A 16,956-nucleotide genomic window follows, 5' to 3' on the forward strand; every position below is an offset into this window, starting at 1 on the left:
AAACTATATATATATATATATATATATATATATATATATATATATATATATATATATATATATATATATATATATATATATATATGTGTGTATATTATAAAAAGCACACTACTAATGGTGTGCTGCCACCTAGTGGTGTTTAAAAACATCACATAAGAATGTATCAACAAATATTGCAACAGAAACATAGTATATATAATATGTACAACTGAGATATAAGCCAAAACAATATGGCAACAATATTAAGGACTTTTAGACAACTTTTCACATCAAAAATGTTGAAAAATAGAAAAATCTCCCTATTCATTCCCTCTGGCATCATACATTCTAATTTAGAGATCCAAAATAATTCTCTTTGGTTAACAGGGTCTCCCTATTGCCTCCCCTTCTTGGTTTACTCACGCTGTCAATAATCTGCCAATGCAGTTGGCTATTATTTTGGCCATACCTAAGAAAATGGGAAGATACCGGGGCTTGTTTATTACCACATCTAATGTTGGATTTGTGTTCATTGATCCTATCACGCCCCCTTCTGGTAGTTTCTCCAATATAAATCTTTGAACACAGGCATTTAATAATATAGATGACATATGTCGAATTGCATGTGTAGTAATTATTGATTTTAAATTTCTGACCAGATCTAGGATGCAAAATCACATTGCCTCTAATCATTGAATTACAATTCATGCAATTAAGACATGGATAATATCCAAAATTCTTAGATGTAATGTACCCTTGTTTAGTTAATTTGTCACTCCCTATGTCACTACTAACCAGTTTGTCCCTAAGATTAGGTAGTGTGAAGGAGTGTGGGAAAATAGTGCGCTTGGTGAAATAACGTATCAAACCCCTTACAGTGTTTTTAGATCCTTCAGTCTAAAAGTAATGTGTCGTGAAAAGAGGAGAGGTTTTGTAAGGGCGCTAATAGCTGAAGATACTTGTGTGAAATTATTATCTGTAATAGATATCAGTGATAAATCTTGAGAGTATTGATAAAGTCAAATCAGAAAAGTTTCTAAAAGACAAGTGGTTTATTGATTACAATATGATTAAAAAGATTTTTTAGAGACGTCTCTAGTACAATTCGATCAGGAAAAAGTTAAAAAACATGAAGGTAAAAGTAGTACTGATTAGTACTTCATGAGAAATATTAGTTTACTGCTTATTTTATTGGTCACTCGAAAAATATCTACTGTGATGTGACTAAGCAATTTGCCAAGATTTCTCGTGAGTATTTCAGAGTTCATAGGGTTACACATAAACTTCCATTTAAAATTCACATATCAACTTGATAAAACTTGTGTAAAAAATGGGGCTTAAATTAGAGCTGTGCATGAGAAAAATTATTAGATAAAGTTGTATCTTTGTACCAAATTAGATCAGGCCTTTGTATTAGTTTCACAACAAACTTTCAGAAATAATTATCATGTCCATATGTATGAACCAAGGGAAATGTCCAGTAATCTTATATTGCAAGTATCTTAAGATTGCAGTTTGCAACTCTCATACGGATGGTACCTTATCGTATGCATGAACAAAAGCAGGGTATCCTGTGCGTCCTGCGGCTCGGTACTTCTGACAGTGTCCTCGTGTTGTTGGCGTCTGACGTCACACCCGATGTGTGGGGGCTTGTCTTGCGTCTGCCAATCACTGCTTAGACAATTGTAAATATGCAGAATACCTCCTTGCATCCGATACTAGGTATGCAAATTTCTTCTTATTTCTGATACCTAGTACTTATTAGGTACCGGTCAGCGGAGATATATCTATTGAAGATAAATTCACCTGCAGGGAGTGAAACGCGTAGAAGTTAAAGACTGTATACTTGACTCCACTATATTCCACTATATTCTGAGCTGAATGAACCAACCCGGGTTGATTGTTAATAAAGAACACTAAAGAGAAACATCATTGGAACCTGCGTGCGAACAGCACTAAGTGCAGGTGAATTTATCTTCAATAGATATATCTCCGCTGACCGGTACCTAATAAGTACTAAGTATCAGAAATAAGAAGAAATTTGCATACCTAGTATCGGATGCAAGGAGGTATTCTGCATATTTACAATTGTCTAAGCAGTGATTGGCAGACGCAAGACAAGCCCCCACACATCGGGTGTGACGTCAGACGCCAACAACATGAGGACACTGTCAGAAGTACCGAGCCGCAGGACGCACAGGATACCCTGCTTTTGTTCACGCATACGATAAGGTACCATCCGTATGAGAGTTGCAAACTGCAATCTTAAGATACTTGCAATATAAGATTACTGGACATTTCCCTTGGTTCATACATATGGACATGATAATTATTTCTGAAAGTTTGTTGTGAAACTAATACAAAGGCCTGATCTAATTTGGTACAAAGATACAACTTTATCTAATAATTTTTCTCATGCACAGCTCTAATTTAAGCCCCATTTTTTACACAAGTTTTATCAAGTTGATATGTGAATTTTAAATGGAAGTTTATGTGTAACCCTATGAACTCTGAAATACTCACGAGAAATCTTGGCAAATTGCTTAGTCACATCACAGTAGATATTTTTCGAGTGACCAATAAAATAAGCAGTAAACTAATATTTCTCATGAAGTACTAATCAGTACTACTTTTACCTTCATGTTTTTTAACTTTTTCTGATCGAATTGTACTAGAGACGTCTCTAAAAAATCTTTTTAATCATATTGTAATCAATAAACCACTTGTCTTTTAGAAACTTTTCTGATTTGACTTTATCAATACTCTCAAGATTTATCACTGATATCTATTACAGATAATAATTTCACACAATTTCACACAAGTATCTTCAGCTATTAGCGCCCTTACAAAACCTAAGATTAGGTACTCTTTTATATGCCATCATTGGAAAGTCATTGAATTCAGTTATATTTACATTGTATTTCTGCAAAATATGCTAATGTTTGTGAATAATCAATTATATCTTCTTACTATATGGATTCAATTGGGATACAAAAACTAATGTATTTGCCTTTTGTTTAGCTTGATATTATTTAGGATTCTTTCTAATCATGCCAATTTGTTAAATTTCCGTCTCAATTAGATCTGTGGCATAACCCCTTTCTAAAAACCTATTACCCATCTTAGTAAAATTGTCATTCACTACTTTATCATTGCTAACAATCATATTTACTCTAATGAGTTGACTACATGGTAGAGAGTTCATTAATTTCGGATTATGGAAACTAGAATAATGTAATAGATTATTTTTATATTGGCAAATTATTGACAGTGTGAGTAAACCAAGAAGGGGAGGCAATAGGGAGACCCTGTTAACCAAAGATAATTATTTTGGATCTCTAAATTAGAATGTAGGATGCCAGAGGGAATGAATAGGGAGATTTTTCTATTTTTCTTTGAATATTTTGCTTTTGAAAATAATTAGCAACATATTTGATGTGAAATGTTGTCTAAAAGGCCTTAATATTGTTGCCATATTGTTTTGGCTGATATTTCAGTTGTACATATTGTATATACTATGTTTCGTATGCATTGCATTTGTTGCAATATATTTTTAAAACATTCTTATGTGATGTTTTTAAACACCACTAGGTGGCAGTACACCATTAGTAGTGTACTTTTTATATTATATTATATTATATATATATATATATATATATAAATATATATATATATATATATATATATATATATATATATATATATATGATTTGGAATTATATTGAAACTAGTACTAAAGCCTGTGTACATGGGACATTTTTTGCAGTACAGCGGTCCCACCACTTGCTCTCTCTCCCCCCTCTCTTTTGCTCTCTCTCCCCCCTCTCTTTTGCTTTCTCTCCCCCCTCTCTTTTGCGCTCTCTCCCCCTCTATTTTGCGCTCTCTCCCCCCTTTCTTTTGCTCTCTCTGCCCCCTATTTTGTTCTCTCCCCCCTCTTTGGCTCTCCCCCCCTCTTTTGCTCTCTCTCCCCCCTCTTTGGCTCTCTCTCCTCTTTGGTTCTTTTTCCTCTTTTGCTCTCTCCTCTTTGGCTCGCTTTCCTCTTTTGCTCTCTCTCTCTTCCCCCTCTTTGGCTCTCTCCCCCCTCTATTTGGCTCTCTCCCCCCCCCCCTCTATTTGGCCCTTCTTCCCCCTCTCTGGCTCTGTCTTTCAAACACTTTGCCTCTCTGGCCACGCCCCATTGCGGCACCCCGCCCGGTCACGCCCCATCGCGGCGACACCCACCAGACCATGTCCCTCGCCGCGCCCGGTCACGCCTATCGCCACGCCCACCCACGCCCCTCACTGCACCTGGCCACACCCCCATCACGACGCTCCCGTCGGCCACGCCCCTTGACACTTCGCTTCAGCCTTACTCTGTGCTGAGTGCTGAGTGTCAGGATCCAAACGGCCAGGTATGTTTGTCACGTGCAGTCTCTACTGAGCATGACTGCATCTGACAAACATACTTGGCCATTTATTATATAGGATGTGTGATTAATAGGTGTGTATTTAAACAGTGATTATGAATGTATTTGTATGGCATGAGTAAGGGTTAAATGTCGCCTGTCTATGATGTCCTTGTCCTTGTTTCAATAAAAGTTTGATGATTACTTGGTGCTGTGGGGCCCTGTTCTACCTTCTGCAAGCTATACATGGTTTTACAGCTACCCAGTCCTAAGTTGCACATGGACTTTAAAGCTATTAAGGTGCTGTATATATATTTGTTGGTAACATTATGACATGGACTGTGACATACCAGTTAACATGAACTGATAGGCATTGTCAGAGATGGAGAAGATGTGGGGTGGAGCTTCTTGGCGCTTCTTGCCCCTGTACGCATTGACGACCTCAGGGTTGTACACTGGCAACCACTTGTAGGGATTCACAGTGACACAGAAAAGACCTGAATACGTCTAGAATGACATAAATATTATATAATTTATAATAGAGGCACAATAAATAAAGACAAAACAGGGAAGGGATAGTGGGGGACTGGCACAGAAGGATTACGGGACCCTGCTACCTAGAGCGCATACAAACTAAATGATAGTTTGAGACTTAAGGTAGGGGAGTAAAACATTTCTAGGGAAAATACATAATTACTTATACTGTAAATCATATAAAATTAATCCTTCATGTAAGTTACATAAATAATAAACCTCTGCTGATATCAATTGCTGATTTTAATCTATCACAAATCTCATAAGAAGTAATAAAATATCCCCACAAGAAGGAAACAAATGTGATACATATTATGTTTATGTTTATGTTTGTTTTGTTTATTGTCCAAACACTGCTCTCCCCATATGGAACTTTTGTTGTAGCTAGAGCACTGATTGGACAACAATTCAAACTGTTAGCTCACAGAAAAAATTACTTTTGAAGTGGGCGACGGAGCACAGGGAATTTGAATTTCATATCTACATTAAAAAAGTAAGTTAACTTATAGCTCATCTTCATTACAACTGATGAATGAAACTAAAGCTAAAATATGTATAACATCCCAGGTCTGTTTTTAAAAAGGGGAAAATTTACCATCACTTTAATTCTCATTGATATTTACCTCCGACACAAACTCCAATTAGAAGGGACAGACATGGTAGTCTCACTCAGATAATATTTTTATGTTGGTTCTAACAAGGGTGGAAGTTACAGTTACGTTGATTGTGGGAAAGGTTAGTGATATCTAACAAATTAGCATGTAAACACCATGAAACTTTATGGGCCAGATTACAAGTTTAGTGCAAACATGCAAGCGGCATTGAGCGTAAACATTGCTTGCATTCTTGTGCTGGCATTCATTGTGCGTGTAGCAGTATATTGCATGCTACATTATTCATGCCAGTTATTGCAGGTGCGTAATGTCCCTCAGATAATAGATTTCTATTAGCGCCCACACTAATGTCAGATAACATACAAGTAGAAAACTGATGAAGCTCAAAAAAAACAGCTCAGGTACTGTAGTTTCTAATGGCGACGAGACCGCACTATTGAAAAAGACACTTCCATAGAAAGACCAGAAATGTACCCCCATAGAAAGACCAGTGACATACATATGCAATATTTATTTTTAATTAAAGTTTTAAGTATGTATTTATTGTTAATATTTCACATTCCTATGTTCTGCACATAGCAAAATATGTTCTAAGTATTTCTAAATACATATTCAGATATATACAGTATATCTGTACATATCTATATAGATAGATAGATAGATAGATAGATAGATAGATAGATAGATAGATAGATAGATAGATAGATAGATATTGTAACAAAATACATCAAATATATGTAGAAATATTTTTTTAAGAAAATAAATAGAACATATTCTGTTATGTAAAGAACATTGTAATGTGAAATATTCATGTTTTCATGTCGGGTTAGCGCACATGAGAATATTTGCACGCAAGTTGGGTGTTAGGCTTTTTTTCCACTTTTTTTCTCCATTGACTTCTATGGGGGAATACATGAACCCACATGTCATATTCTAAGTTCAGCTTTTTGTGCTTGTCAGGTTAGTGCACGAGCGAAAACAGTTTACTTTAAACTCAGAGCGCAACCCAACGAGCGCAAAATGCTTACTTCTAGCGCAATTAACGCTCAAGTGGGAGTATTAAATAGCATTACACTTGAAATCTGGTGCAGAGAGTTCCATAGCAACTAGTAAAAAAGAATTAAAAAATCAAAATCTGTTTCACATAAGTAAATACGAGGATCATAACTTTATAAATTAGCTGAATGTAAATCTCTAGTTTACTACTTTATCTATCAGGAATATAGAAGACTTAGTAGTTGAAGATGCAATCTTGTCTACTTACATAGATCATCCAGGCTTTGTAGCGCTCTTTCAGATTGTACAAAACAGCTGGCTCGTTCAGGTGTGTTAACATCGCCATGTCTTCAATTTTATCAAACTTGGGCGGATTCATTGGAAAAACATTATCAGGCTTAACCGTAACTGTCTGTTAGATAAGAAAAATGAGATGTGTATTAAAGCAATAACAAAACACAATAGTAACATCCAATTAATATATAAAAACAATGTCAACACAGAAACCTTGTTTTAAACTCTCTTCTAATAGTTTTTTGGTTTAAGGGTGATTTTTTTTCTTAATACCCATATCTCATATTAACCACAATTTATTTATCATAAAGTGATATATCTGCCTTTGAGTCTGATTATCTAAAGGTTTCTGAGGTTGCAAAATTCTCTAAGAACTCTCATCAGTACTTTGAAGCCGCTGCGTGTCTCGGCAAAAGGGTTTTTCCTACTTTTCAGTATGTGAAGGAGATGCATACTTTAAAAATTGCAGGAAACAAATAAATTAGATATTTAAATAAAAAGAAACAGTAAAAACATTTGTTAAATTGCATTAAAAAATCATAAGAAATTTATTCTGAAAAATTTTATGGAAAAAAAAATAATAATTTGTATTGAAATTTCTCAGAAAATAAAATCTGCTCAATGCACCCAGTAGAAATTGTAATAAACCTACACTGCAGATGCAAACAAAATTTGCACGTATGAGTACGTAATTCAAAGTGTATTGTGTTCCTTGTTGTAAAATGAATTTCCCTATATCTGCTAGTGGGCTAGAAAGTGTTCTATGGGCTTAAAGTTCTCTGCCATGTTTGGATTATTCTCTTAACATTTTCCTCAGCAGATCTCACTGTTTTACCTCCAAAACTGAAAGGTGGAGATATTGGGGCCGAATTATCAAGCTCCGAATGGGTGCCCCTTGTTTCCGGTGGGCCTTCAGGCTCGCCAGAAACAGAAGTTATGAGGCGGCCGACAGAAATCAAACCGATTGAATATGATCGGGTTGATTGACACCCCCTGCTAGCGGCCGATTGTCCGCAAATCTGCAGGGGGTGAACTGCTTGTGCAACTGGTGAACTGCTTGTACAATGATAAATGCAATCAGCCAATAAGATTGAGCTTGCATTCTATTGGCTGTTCCAATCAGCCAATAGAATGCAAGCTCAATCCTATTGGCTGATTGCATCAGCCAATAGGATTTTTTCTACCTTAATTCCGATTGGCTGATAGAATTCTATCAGCCAATCGGAATTAAAGGGACGCCATTTTGCATGACGTCATTTAAAGGAACCTTCATTCAGTCTTAGCCGTCGGAAGGAAGAGGATGCTCCGAGTCGGATGTCTTGAAGATGGACCCGCTCCGCGCCAGATGGATGAAGATAGAAGATGCCGTCTGGATTAAGACTTCTGCCCATCTGGAGGACCACTTCGCCCGGCTTGGATGAAGACTTCTCTCGGCTTAATTGAGGACTTCGGCCCGGTTGGATGAAGACTTCTCCCGGTAAGGTGATCTTCAAGGGGTTAGTGTTAGGTTTTTTTAAGGGGGTGTTGGGTGGGTTTTAGAGTAGGGTTGGTTGTGTGGGTGTTGGGTTTTAATGTTGGGGGGGATTTGTACTTTTTTTTACAGCTAAAAGAGCTTATTACTTTGGGGCAATGCCCCGCAAAAGGCCCTTTTAAGGGCTATTTGTAATTTAGTGTAGGGTAGGGATCTTTTATTTTGGGGGGCTTTTTAATTTTGTTAGGGGGATTAGATTAGGTGTAATTAGTTTAAAAATCTTGTAATTTGTTTATTATTTTCTGTAATTTAGTGGGGGGTTTTTTGTACTTTAGATAATTTAATTTAATTGTATTTAATTGTATTTAATTTAGGGAATTAATTTAATTGTAGTGTAGTGTTAGGTGTAATTGTAACTTAGGTTATGTTTTATTTTACAGTTACTTTTGTATTTATTTTAACTAGGTAGCTATTAAATAGTTAATAACTATTTAATAACTATTGTACCTAGTTAAAATAAATACAAACTTGCTTGTAAAATAAAAATAAACCCTAAGCTAGATACAATGTAACTATTAGTTATATTGTAGCTAGCTTAGGGTTTATTTTATAGGTAAGTATTTAGTTTTAAATAGGAATAATTTAGTTAATTATAGTAATTTTATTTATATTTATTTTATTTATATTTAAGTTAGGGGGTGTTAGGGTTAGATTTAGGTTTAGGGGTTAATAACTTTAATATAGTGGCGGCGACATTGGGTGCGGCAGATTAGGGGTTAATAATATTTAACTAATGTTTGCGATGCGGGAGTGCGGCGGTTTAGGGGTTAATATATTTATTATAGTGTCGGCGATGTCCGGTTTGGCAGATTAGGGGTTAAAAAAAATATTTTAGTGTTTGTGATGTGGGGGGGCCTCGGTTTAGGGGTTAATAGGTAGTTTATGGGTGTTAGTGTACTTTTTAGCACTTTAGTTAAGAGTTTTATGCTACGGCATTGTAGTGTAAAACGCTTAACTACTGACTTTAAAATGCGGTACCAGTCTTGACAGGAGAGGGTGTACCGCTCACTTTTTGTCAGACTCATAATACCGGAGCTATGCAAGTCCCATTGAAAAAAGAGGATACGCAATAAGTGGATTTGCGGTATTTCCAAGTCTGGCCAAAAAAGTGAGTGGTACACCTGTACCTTCAAGACTCGTAATACTAGCGGGCGTTAAAAAGCAGCGCTAGGACCGGCCAACGCTGCTTTTTAAGCCTAACGCATAACTCGTAATCTAGCCGATTATTTGTTATCTTATCTCTGTCTGAATACCAAAGCCCAATAATTATACATTGTATTTCTTATTTCTCCTACCTCCCACTGGGAGTGTAATTTATTTTGCTTGATCTTGTTTACATATCTTTCCCGTACTCGTTACAATACTGAAATTTTCAGTATAGGTAGCGGTTTCATTGGGCAAAAACAACTATTTAAAATGACGAAATAAAAATAAAGAGCTGTTTGTAAATAATTTAATACACTCCAGCAGGTAAAAGGGATAGTTAGGATCACATTAACACAGAGAAAAATTTACAGTAACCTCTACCTTTAAGGAGAGGTATTTAATAGGTAGCTGAAGGATTCTTATGTTGCTTATTTCTTTTGAGGTGATGAGGTTAAATAAATATATACTTAGCATTTTCATTCATCTAGAGAAGCAAGCTATTATATAATTCTCTCTTCCCCATGAGTTTATAGTTCTATTTTTACTTCCTTCACTTAAGCTGTTAAATTATCTGACATAATCTTGGCGCGTTCTATACAATAAAGTAACAAGTAGACACGTGCAGAAGCTAAAAAATAGTTTTGGACACATTTTTCAGAATAAATATTTAGAAAAATATGTTTTCTAAATATTTGTCTTCTTCACTATTCGGTACTAAATATTCCCGGACCATTTACATTAGTTTTTGTTAAACTAATGTAAATGTTCCTTTGCTACATGATAAAAAGTTCACCTGTAGCCTTATACTTATCTCTAGCGAGCTGGAGAGCCGTGTTAATCTTGACCCTTTTTTCACAGACCGTGTTATTAGGCGACTTAGTGTGGCGGATCCCAGAACCTGAGCTAATGGACCTTCTCCTTTAATGCCAGCTCTGGACTTTGCCAAGCTAAGCCCTCTATTAAATTGATCTGGGGCTCTGTGAAGAAGGGTCAGGATTAGTGTGGCTCTCTAGAGCGCTAAAGGTAAGTACTTAACCCATTACAGCTCATTTACAGAACACTGACAAAGTTCATCAGTGTTTATTTTCTTTAAATTATTGCATTCGTTCGGTAATTCGGTAATATCCGTGTTTTCGTACAAATGCACAAGCCTAGTAATACATTACTGGATAAAACAAGCTATTCGATTGGCTAATACTATATTTTTATACCCTTTTATCTTCAGTTTCCACCGTTGTCTTTCCTCCTTCAGTACTTTTAATAATCCCCTTGACATAGTCTTGAACTGGGTCAGAGACAAAGCAGTAGGTTTTTGCATCAAAGGGTTGATTCTGGGCTTCAATCCGCTCCTTTTCAGGCTTCCTGAGGAATGGAGCAGACACTCCGAACACCGCCATTTCTGCATCGCTACTCATGGCTGCAGCTGCAATAGGAGAGATGGCATCCGTTATTCAGTGAAACACTATGATACAACCAAAACAGCCCTTGTTGGCATTTCCTAATGTATTTGCTTCATTCGTTTTAATCCAATGGGGCCTATCTATCAAGCTCCGAATGGAGCTTGACACCCCGTGTTTCTGGCGAGCCTGCAGGCTCGCCAGAAATAGCAGTTATGTAGCAGCGGTCTAAAGAGCGCTGCTCCATAATCCTGTCCGCCTGCTCTGATGAGGTGGACAGGAATCGCCGGAATTCAACCCGATCGGGTACGATCGGGTTGATTGACACCCCCCTGCTGGCGGCCGATTGGCCGCGAGTCTGCAGGGGGCGGCGTTGCACCAGCAGCTCTTGTGAGCTGCTGGTGTAATGCTGAATATGGAGAGTGTATTGCTCTCCGTATTCAGTGAGGTCTTGCGGACCTGATCCGCGCTGTCGGATCAGGTCCGCAAGACCTATGATACATAGGCCTCAATAACGTGACGAGCATCACAAATAAAGGGAAACCCTTAAAAGGGATACTGAACCCAATTTCCTTCTTTCATGATTCAGACAGAGCATGCAATTTTAAGCAACTTTTGAATTTATTCCTAGTTCTGTTGGTATCTTTATTTCAAAAAGCAGGAATGTAAGCTTACGAGCCGGCCCATTTTAGGTTCAGCATCCTGGATAGCGCTTGCTAATTGGTGGCTACATTTAGCCACCAATCAGCAAGCGCTACCCAGGTGCTGAACCAAAGATGGGCCAGCTCGTAAACTTACCTTCCTGCTTTTTCAAATAAAGATACCAAGAGAACAAAGAAAAAATTATACTAGGAATAAATTCAAAAGTTGGTTAAAATTGCATGCTCTGTCTGAATACTTTAAATCGTATGTTACTTTATAGATCTTTAATTTCAAGTTTGAATGATGCTTCTTTATTTTAATGAATAAGCACCACAGAAAAGAATTGGTTGTCTGACCAACGTATCTGCCTCTTTAAATATAACTCTAAACAAAGGACTTTCACCTCATGTATCAGCCAACAGAGGTGAAATCATAAATTCAAAATAATAGACTCACACTAAACCATTAAAGGGTCGCTAAAGTCAAAATTAAAGTTTCATGATTTATATATAGCATGCAATTAAAAAAGTTCTAATATACACGCAGTATCAAAACATTCACAATGTTTTTATATGCACACTTTCTGAAGCTCCTACTGAGCATGTGAAAAAGTGCACAGTATATACGTATCTGCATTTTATGATTGGCTGATGGCTGTCAGATGATACAGGGAGATTGAAAATTGAATTTACTTTGAAATGTGACAAAAAATATTATACTGCTCTTTTCAAATTCAAACTTAGTGCTATTGTTTTGTCTTTTCATTGTGTATTTGTCAGTTATAAGAGGCGGCCTTCAATTAGCATATGACCCTCCTAGGTTTAGCTTTCAACTAAGAATACCAAGAGAACAAAGCAAAATTGGTGATAAAAGTAAATTAGAAAATTATTTAAAATTACATTTTCTAGCTGAATCATGAAAGTTTATTTTGGACTAGACTGTCCCTTCAAATTCTATTGTATATAGTGGTGGTGATCCTTTTAGCAACAAAAATAAATATGTCTAATTACTCTATACATATAGCGAAGTTTTTGCTTAATGATTCAGTGAGTGCCTGTTATTATGGATATATATTTATATATTTGTAGACAAACAAATGTGTTAATGAACATTAGTTCACCCAATGTTTCTTATAATGAATGTCTTCAGGGCAGCAGAGGAGCAGCTGAAAGGAACATGAAACCCCAAATATTTATTTCATGATTGAGATAGAACATACAGTTTTAAACAACTTCACAATTAACATCTATTATCATGTTTGCTTTGTTCCCATAGCTACCTTTGTTGAAGAGCATACTTAGGTAGGCTCAAGAGCAGAAATGCACTACTGGCAGTTGGCTGGTGATTGGTTGCTTCAGATATATGCCTCTTGTCATTGTTTTATCCAATATGTTCAGGTAGCGCACAGTAGTGTATTGCTACTCCTTCAACAAAGGGTACCAAGAGAATGAAGCAAAGTTGATAATAAAAGTAAAATGGAAAGTTATTTAAGGGGACAATCTACCCGAAATGTGTTATTATATAGATAATCCCTTTATTACCCATTCCCCAACATGGTTATAATAATACACGTTTTACCTCTGTGATTACCTTGTATCTAAGCCTCTGCAGACTGCCCCTTATCTCAGTGCTGTTTACAAACTTGCATTTTAGCCTCTGCTGACTGCCCCTTATCTCAGTGCGGTTTACAAACTTGCATTTTAGGCCATCAGTGCTGACTAAATAAATTCACGGGATTGAGCACAATGCTATCTATATGGAACACATGAACTAGCACTGTCTGGCTTTGAAAAGCTGATAAAATGCACTGAGAGAAGAGGCGGCCTTCAGAGGCCTATAAACAGTCTGAAATTTAGAGGTTTAAAGACTATAAAGTATATTAATATAGTAGTATGTAGTAAAGGTGTTATCTATCTTTTTAAAACAATAAAAAAGTCAAGTAGACTGTCCCTTTAAAAATTGTATTTTCTATGTGAATCATGAAAGACATTTTTGGGTTGTCATAATGCCTTTAAATTTACGGAAAACTTTTCATTTAGGCTTATTCTTGCTATATAAATAGCTATGATTGCTTATTGAAGTCACTAACCATAATGACAGTGTCAGTACCAAAGTATTATCCATTGTGTATAGAGAGAACTAGCAGGCTGGGCCCATTTGAATGAACATATTCTTGATGAAAAGGGGTTGTGGTTTCAATTAACCAAATAGCTATTTAAAATACAAAAATAAACCTAAAGGGACCATTTACCATACTGGAGAACATACTGGAAACAAATTAAGGTGAAACATATTTTTAAGTGCATACCCCATAATAATACCTGGTCTTTATTGCCTTGCCCCTTCCCCCACTCTGGAACATACTTTTTTTTTTCTTCAAACAACAAGCAAGGCTGTATACAATTCTCCAGTATGTACGCATGAAAATGTGTCTATCATATAATTCCACATATATGTCTTATTTTATTATAATGTATGTATATCTTAAAAAATTATTAAAGGGACAGTATACTCCATATTTTTTATTGTTTAAAAAGATAGATAATCCCTTTATTACCCATTCCCCAGTTTTGCATAACCAACACTGTTATATTAATACACTTTTTACCTCTGTGATTACCTTGTATCTAAGCCTCTGCAGACTGCCCCCTTATCTCAGTTTTTTGGCAGACTTGAATTTTAGCCAATAAGTACTGACTCCACAGCAGTGAGCACAATGTTATCTAAATAGCAGACATAAGGTAGCGCTCTCTAACTGTGAAAAACTGTCAAGAAACACTGAGATCAGGGGAGGCCTTCAAGGGCTTAGAAATAAATGCAAGTCAGTCTAAAGAACTGGAATAAGGGGGCAGTCTGCAGAGGCTTAAAGGGACATGAAACCCCAAAATTTTATCTAACGATTTAGGTAGAACATACAATTTTAAAACAACTTTCCAGTTTACTTATATTATCAAATGTGTTTCATTATCTTGTTATCCTTTGTTGAAGGAGCAGCAATGCACTACTGGTTTCTAACTGAACACACCGTAGAGCCAATGACAATCTGTATATATATATGCAGCCACCAATCAGCAGCTAGAACCAAGGTTCTTTGCCGCTCCTGAGCTTACCTAGATAAACCTTTCACCAAAGGATAACAGGAGAAGGAAGCAAATTAAATAATAGAAGCAAATTGGAAAGATGTTTAAAATTTTATGCTCTGACTAAATCATGAATGTCTAATTATGCATTCACTGTCCTTTTAAATACAAGGTAATAACTGAGGTACAAAGTGTATTAATATAGCCATGTTGGTTATGCAAAACTGGGGAATGGGTAATAAAGGGGTTATCTATCTTTTTAAACAATAAAAAATATGGACTAGGCTGTCCCTTTAATATTTTTTTAAGATATACACACATTATAAAAAAATAAGACATATATCTGGAATTTTATGATAGACACATTTTTATGCATACATACTGGAGAATTGTACAAAGAATACCGAGAGCAAAGCAAATTTGATGCTAAAAGTAAATTGGAAAGTTATTTAAAATAGCATGCCCTGTCTGAATCATGAAAGTTTAATTTTGACGAGACTGTCCCTTTAAATATTTTAAAATACCTCCAAAACTGTAAATTAGACAGTCTCATCAGATTATCAAGGTATAATACTGGTTTGATGACCTAAGTAAATACTGCATAATACTGTTTTACTAGAGATTGCTAAGAAAGGTTAGTAATCTGTAAATAAAGCTGTCTACAAGAAGAAAATTTATTCTGCATGTCTTCAATATCTGGTTTATAATGCTATATGCATGGCTTTAAAACAAATGGATTATAATGTTCACATATCTGTGAAAATATTTAAATACCATTTTATGACTATTAAATAAATAAATATATATATATATTATAATCAATAAACTTATAGCACAGACTAAAGACAAGATAATAAATAATGCACATGATCACATAATTCTGTAAGCATACAACATTAACAACTTAAATATCTTCGGTATAACCCGGAATGCATATATTAAATAACTATTTCCTAATACAGTATAAATGGCTTCAATAGTTATTTTATAATACAGTATACATGCAACACAATCTTTGTGTGTCTCTCTCGAGAAATCTATACAGTATATTTAATATAAATGTATGGTATAAATACAAACCATCTGAATTATAATCACTACAATACAAACTTCAGTTATGTTTAAAAAAAATTATGGAGAATATAATATTCCAATGTGATAGAGAAACAAAAAATTACCTCTTTAATTTTGCCCGCAGAAATGGAAGGTCTTTGATGTTCTAACCTGATATTGAAAAGAATATAATGTAAGAGTTGTTTTGGGGTTTTTTTTGCGTGGGGGGGGGGGGTCGGAAAAAAAATACTATGACAATAAGAAATAGAAATAAATTCTAAGCAAGTAAATAAATAAATAAAATATAATACAAAATAGTAAATATAACTGCAGAATTTTTTTCAGCTACAAAGTTTGTAACTGTTTAACTATTTAGATAAATCAAACAGTTTAAATAATTATTAAATTGTTACAAAATAATAACAGTGAGAAGTGGGACTTGCCTTAGTACTCACTGTTCCTACAACTCAAACAGCCCTTTGCTAATGGATAACATCATTTTATAAAGACTCAAAATAATCCCTTCAGTTTATCCACCCTCTATAATTGGAAATCAGATCCATCCCCCGGCAAACGTTTCAGCATTAAATTTTATATATAGAAATGATGTCTTGTTTTCTTTCCAGTCACAGAAGTTTGCCAAGGTGCTCAATTGTGAGTTGTGACTCATGACCTCTCTGGTCTTAAGAGTAGGATTATCGCTGTGAGATGCTGCATGGAATCTGCTCATAGGGTGATAGCAGGGCCTTTCTTGAGCATTTGTAAACCCACAAAGAATGCAAATAGTCTGGGCTATGTAGAGATCAGTACAGTATAACATTACTACAATGTGGCAGAAATACACTTTGATATGAATGGCAGCAGGCAAAAGGCTATTATTCCAATAGTCTATTGAAAATCTACTAAACATTATTTGGTCCACCTTGTCTGTCCATTTTTTGGTTCACATTTAAAAATCTTCTCTCAAGTGTATGAATGCAAAGCTTATATATATATGTGTGTGTGTGTGTGTGTGTGTGTGTGTGTGTGTGTGTGTGTGTGTGTGTGTGTGTGTGTGTGTGTGTGTGTGTGTGTGTATATATATATATGTGTGTGTGTGTGTGTGTGTGTGTGTGTGTGTGTGTATATATATATATATGTGTGTGTGTGTGTATCTATATATATATATATATGTGTGTGTGTGTGTGTGTGTGTGTGTGTGTGTGTATATATATATATGTGTGTGTGTGTGTGTGTGTGTATATATATATATGTGTGTGTGTGTGTATCTATATATATATGTGTGTGTGTGTGTGTGTGTGTGTG

General features: G+C 35.6%; 1 protein-coding gene across 1 annotated transcript in view; it reads right to left on the reverse strand.

Moving 5' to 3' along the window:
- LOC128654636 (myosin-3) overlaps positions 1-16,144 on the reverse strand; it is a 156,585-nt gene extending 140,441 nt beyond the window's left edge. Inside the window, exons 1-5 of the mRNA XM_053708659.1 lie at positions 16,095-16,144; positions 15,777-15,822; positions 10,691-10,902; positions 6,777-6,920; positions 4,715-4,871 (exon numbers count right to left, since the gene is read on the reverse strand). Coding sequence (XP_053564634.1) covers positions 4,715-4,871; positions 6,777-6,920; positions 10,691-10,894 — 505 coding nt within the window. The 5' untranslated portion in view covers positions 10,895-10,902; positions 15,777-15,822; positions 16,095-16,144. The remainder of the gene's footprint in view (positions 1-4,714; positions 4,872-6,776; positions 6,921-10,690; positions 10,903-15,776; positions 15,823-16,094) is intronic.
- Positions 16,145-16,956: the final 812 nt, after the last annotated feature.

The sequence above is a fragment of the Bombina bombina genome, chromosome 1 (genome assembly GCF_027579735.1).
Source record: "Bombina bombina isolate aBomBom1 chromosome 1, aBomBom1.pri, whole genome shotgun sequence".
Taxonomy (NCBI): Eukaryota; Metazoa; Chordata; class Amphibia; order Anura; family Bombinatoridae; genus Bombina; species Bombina bombina.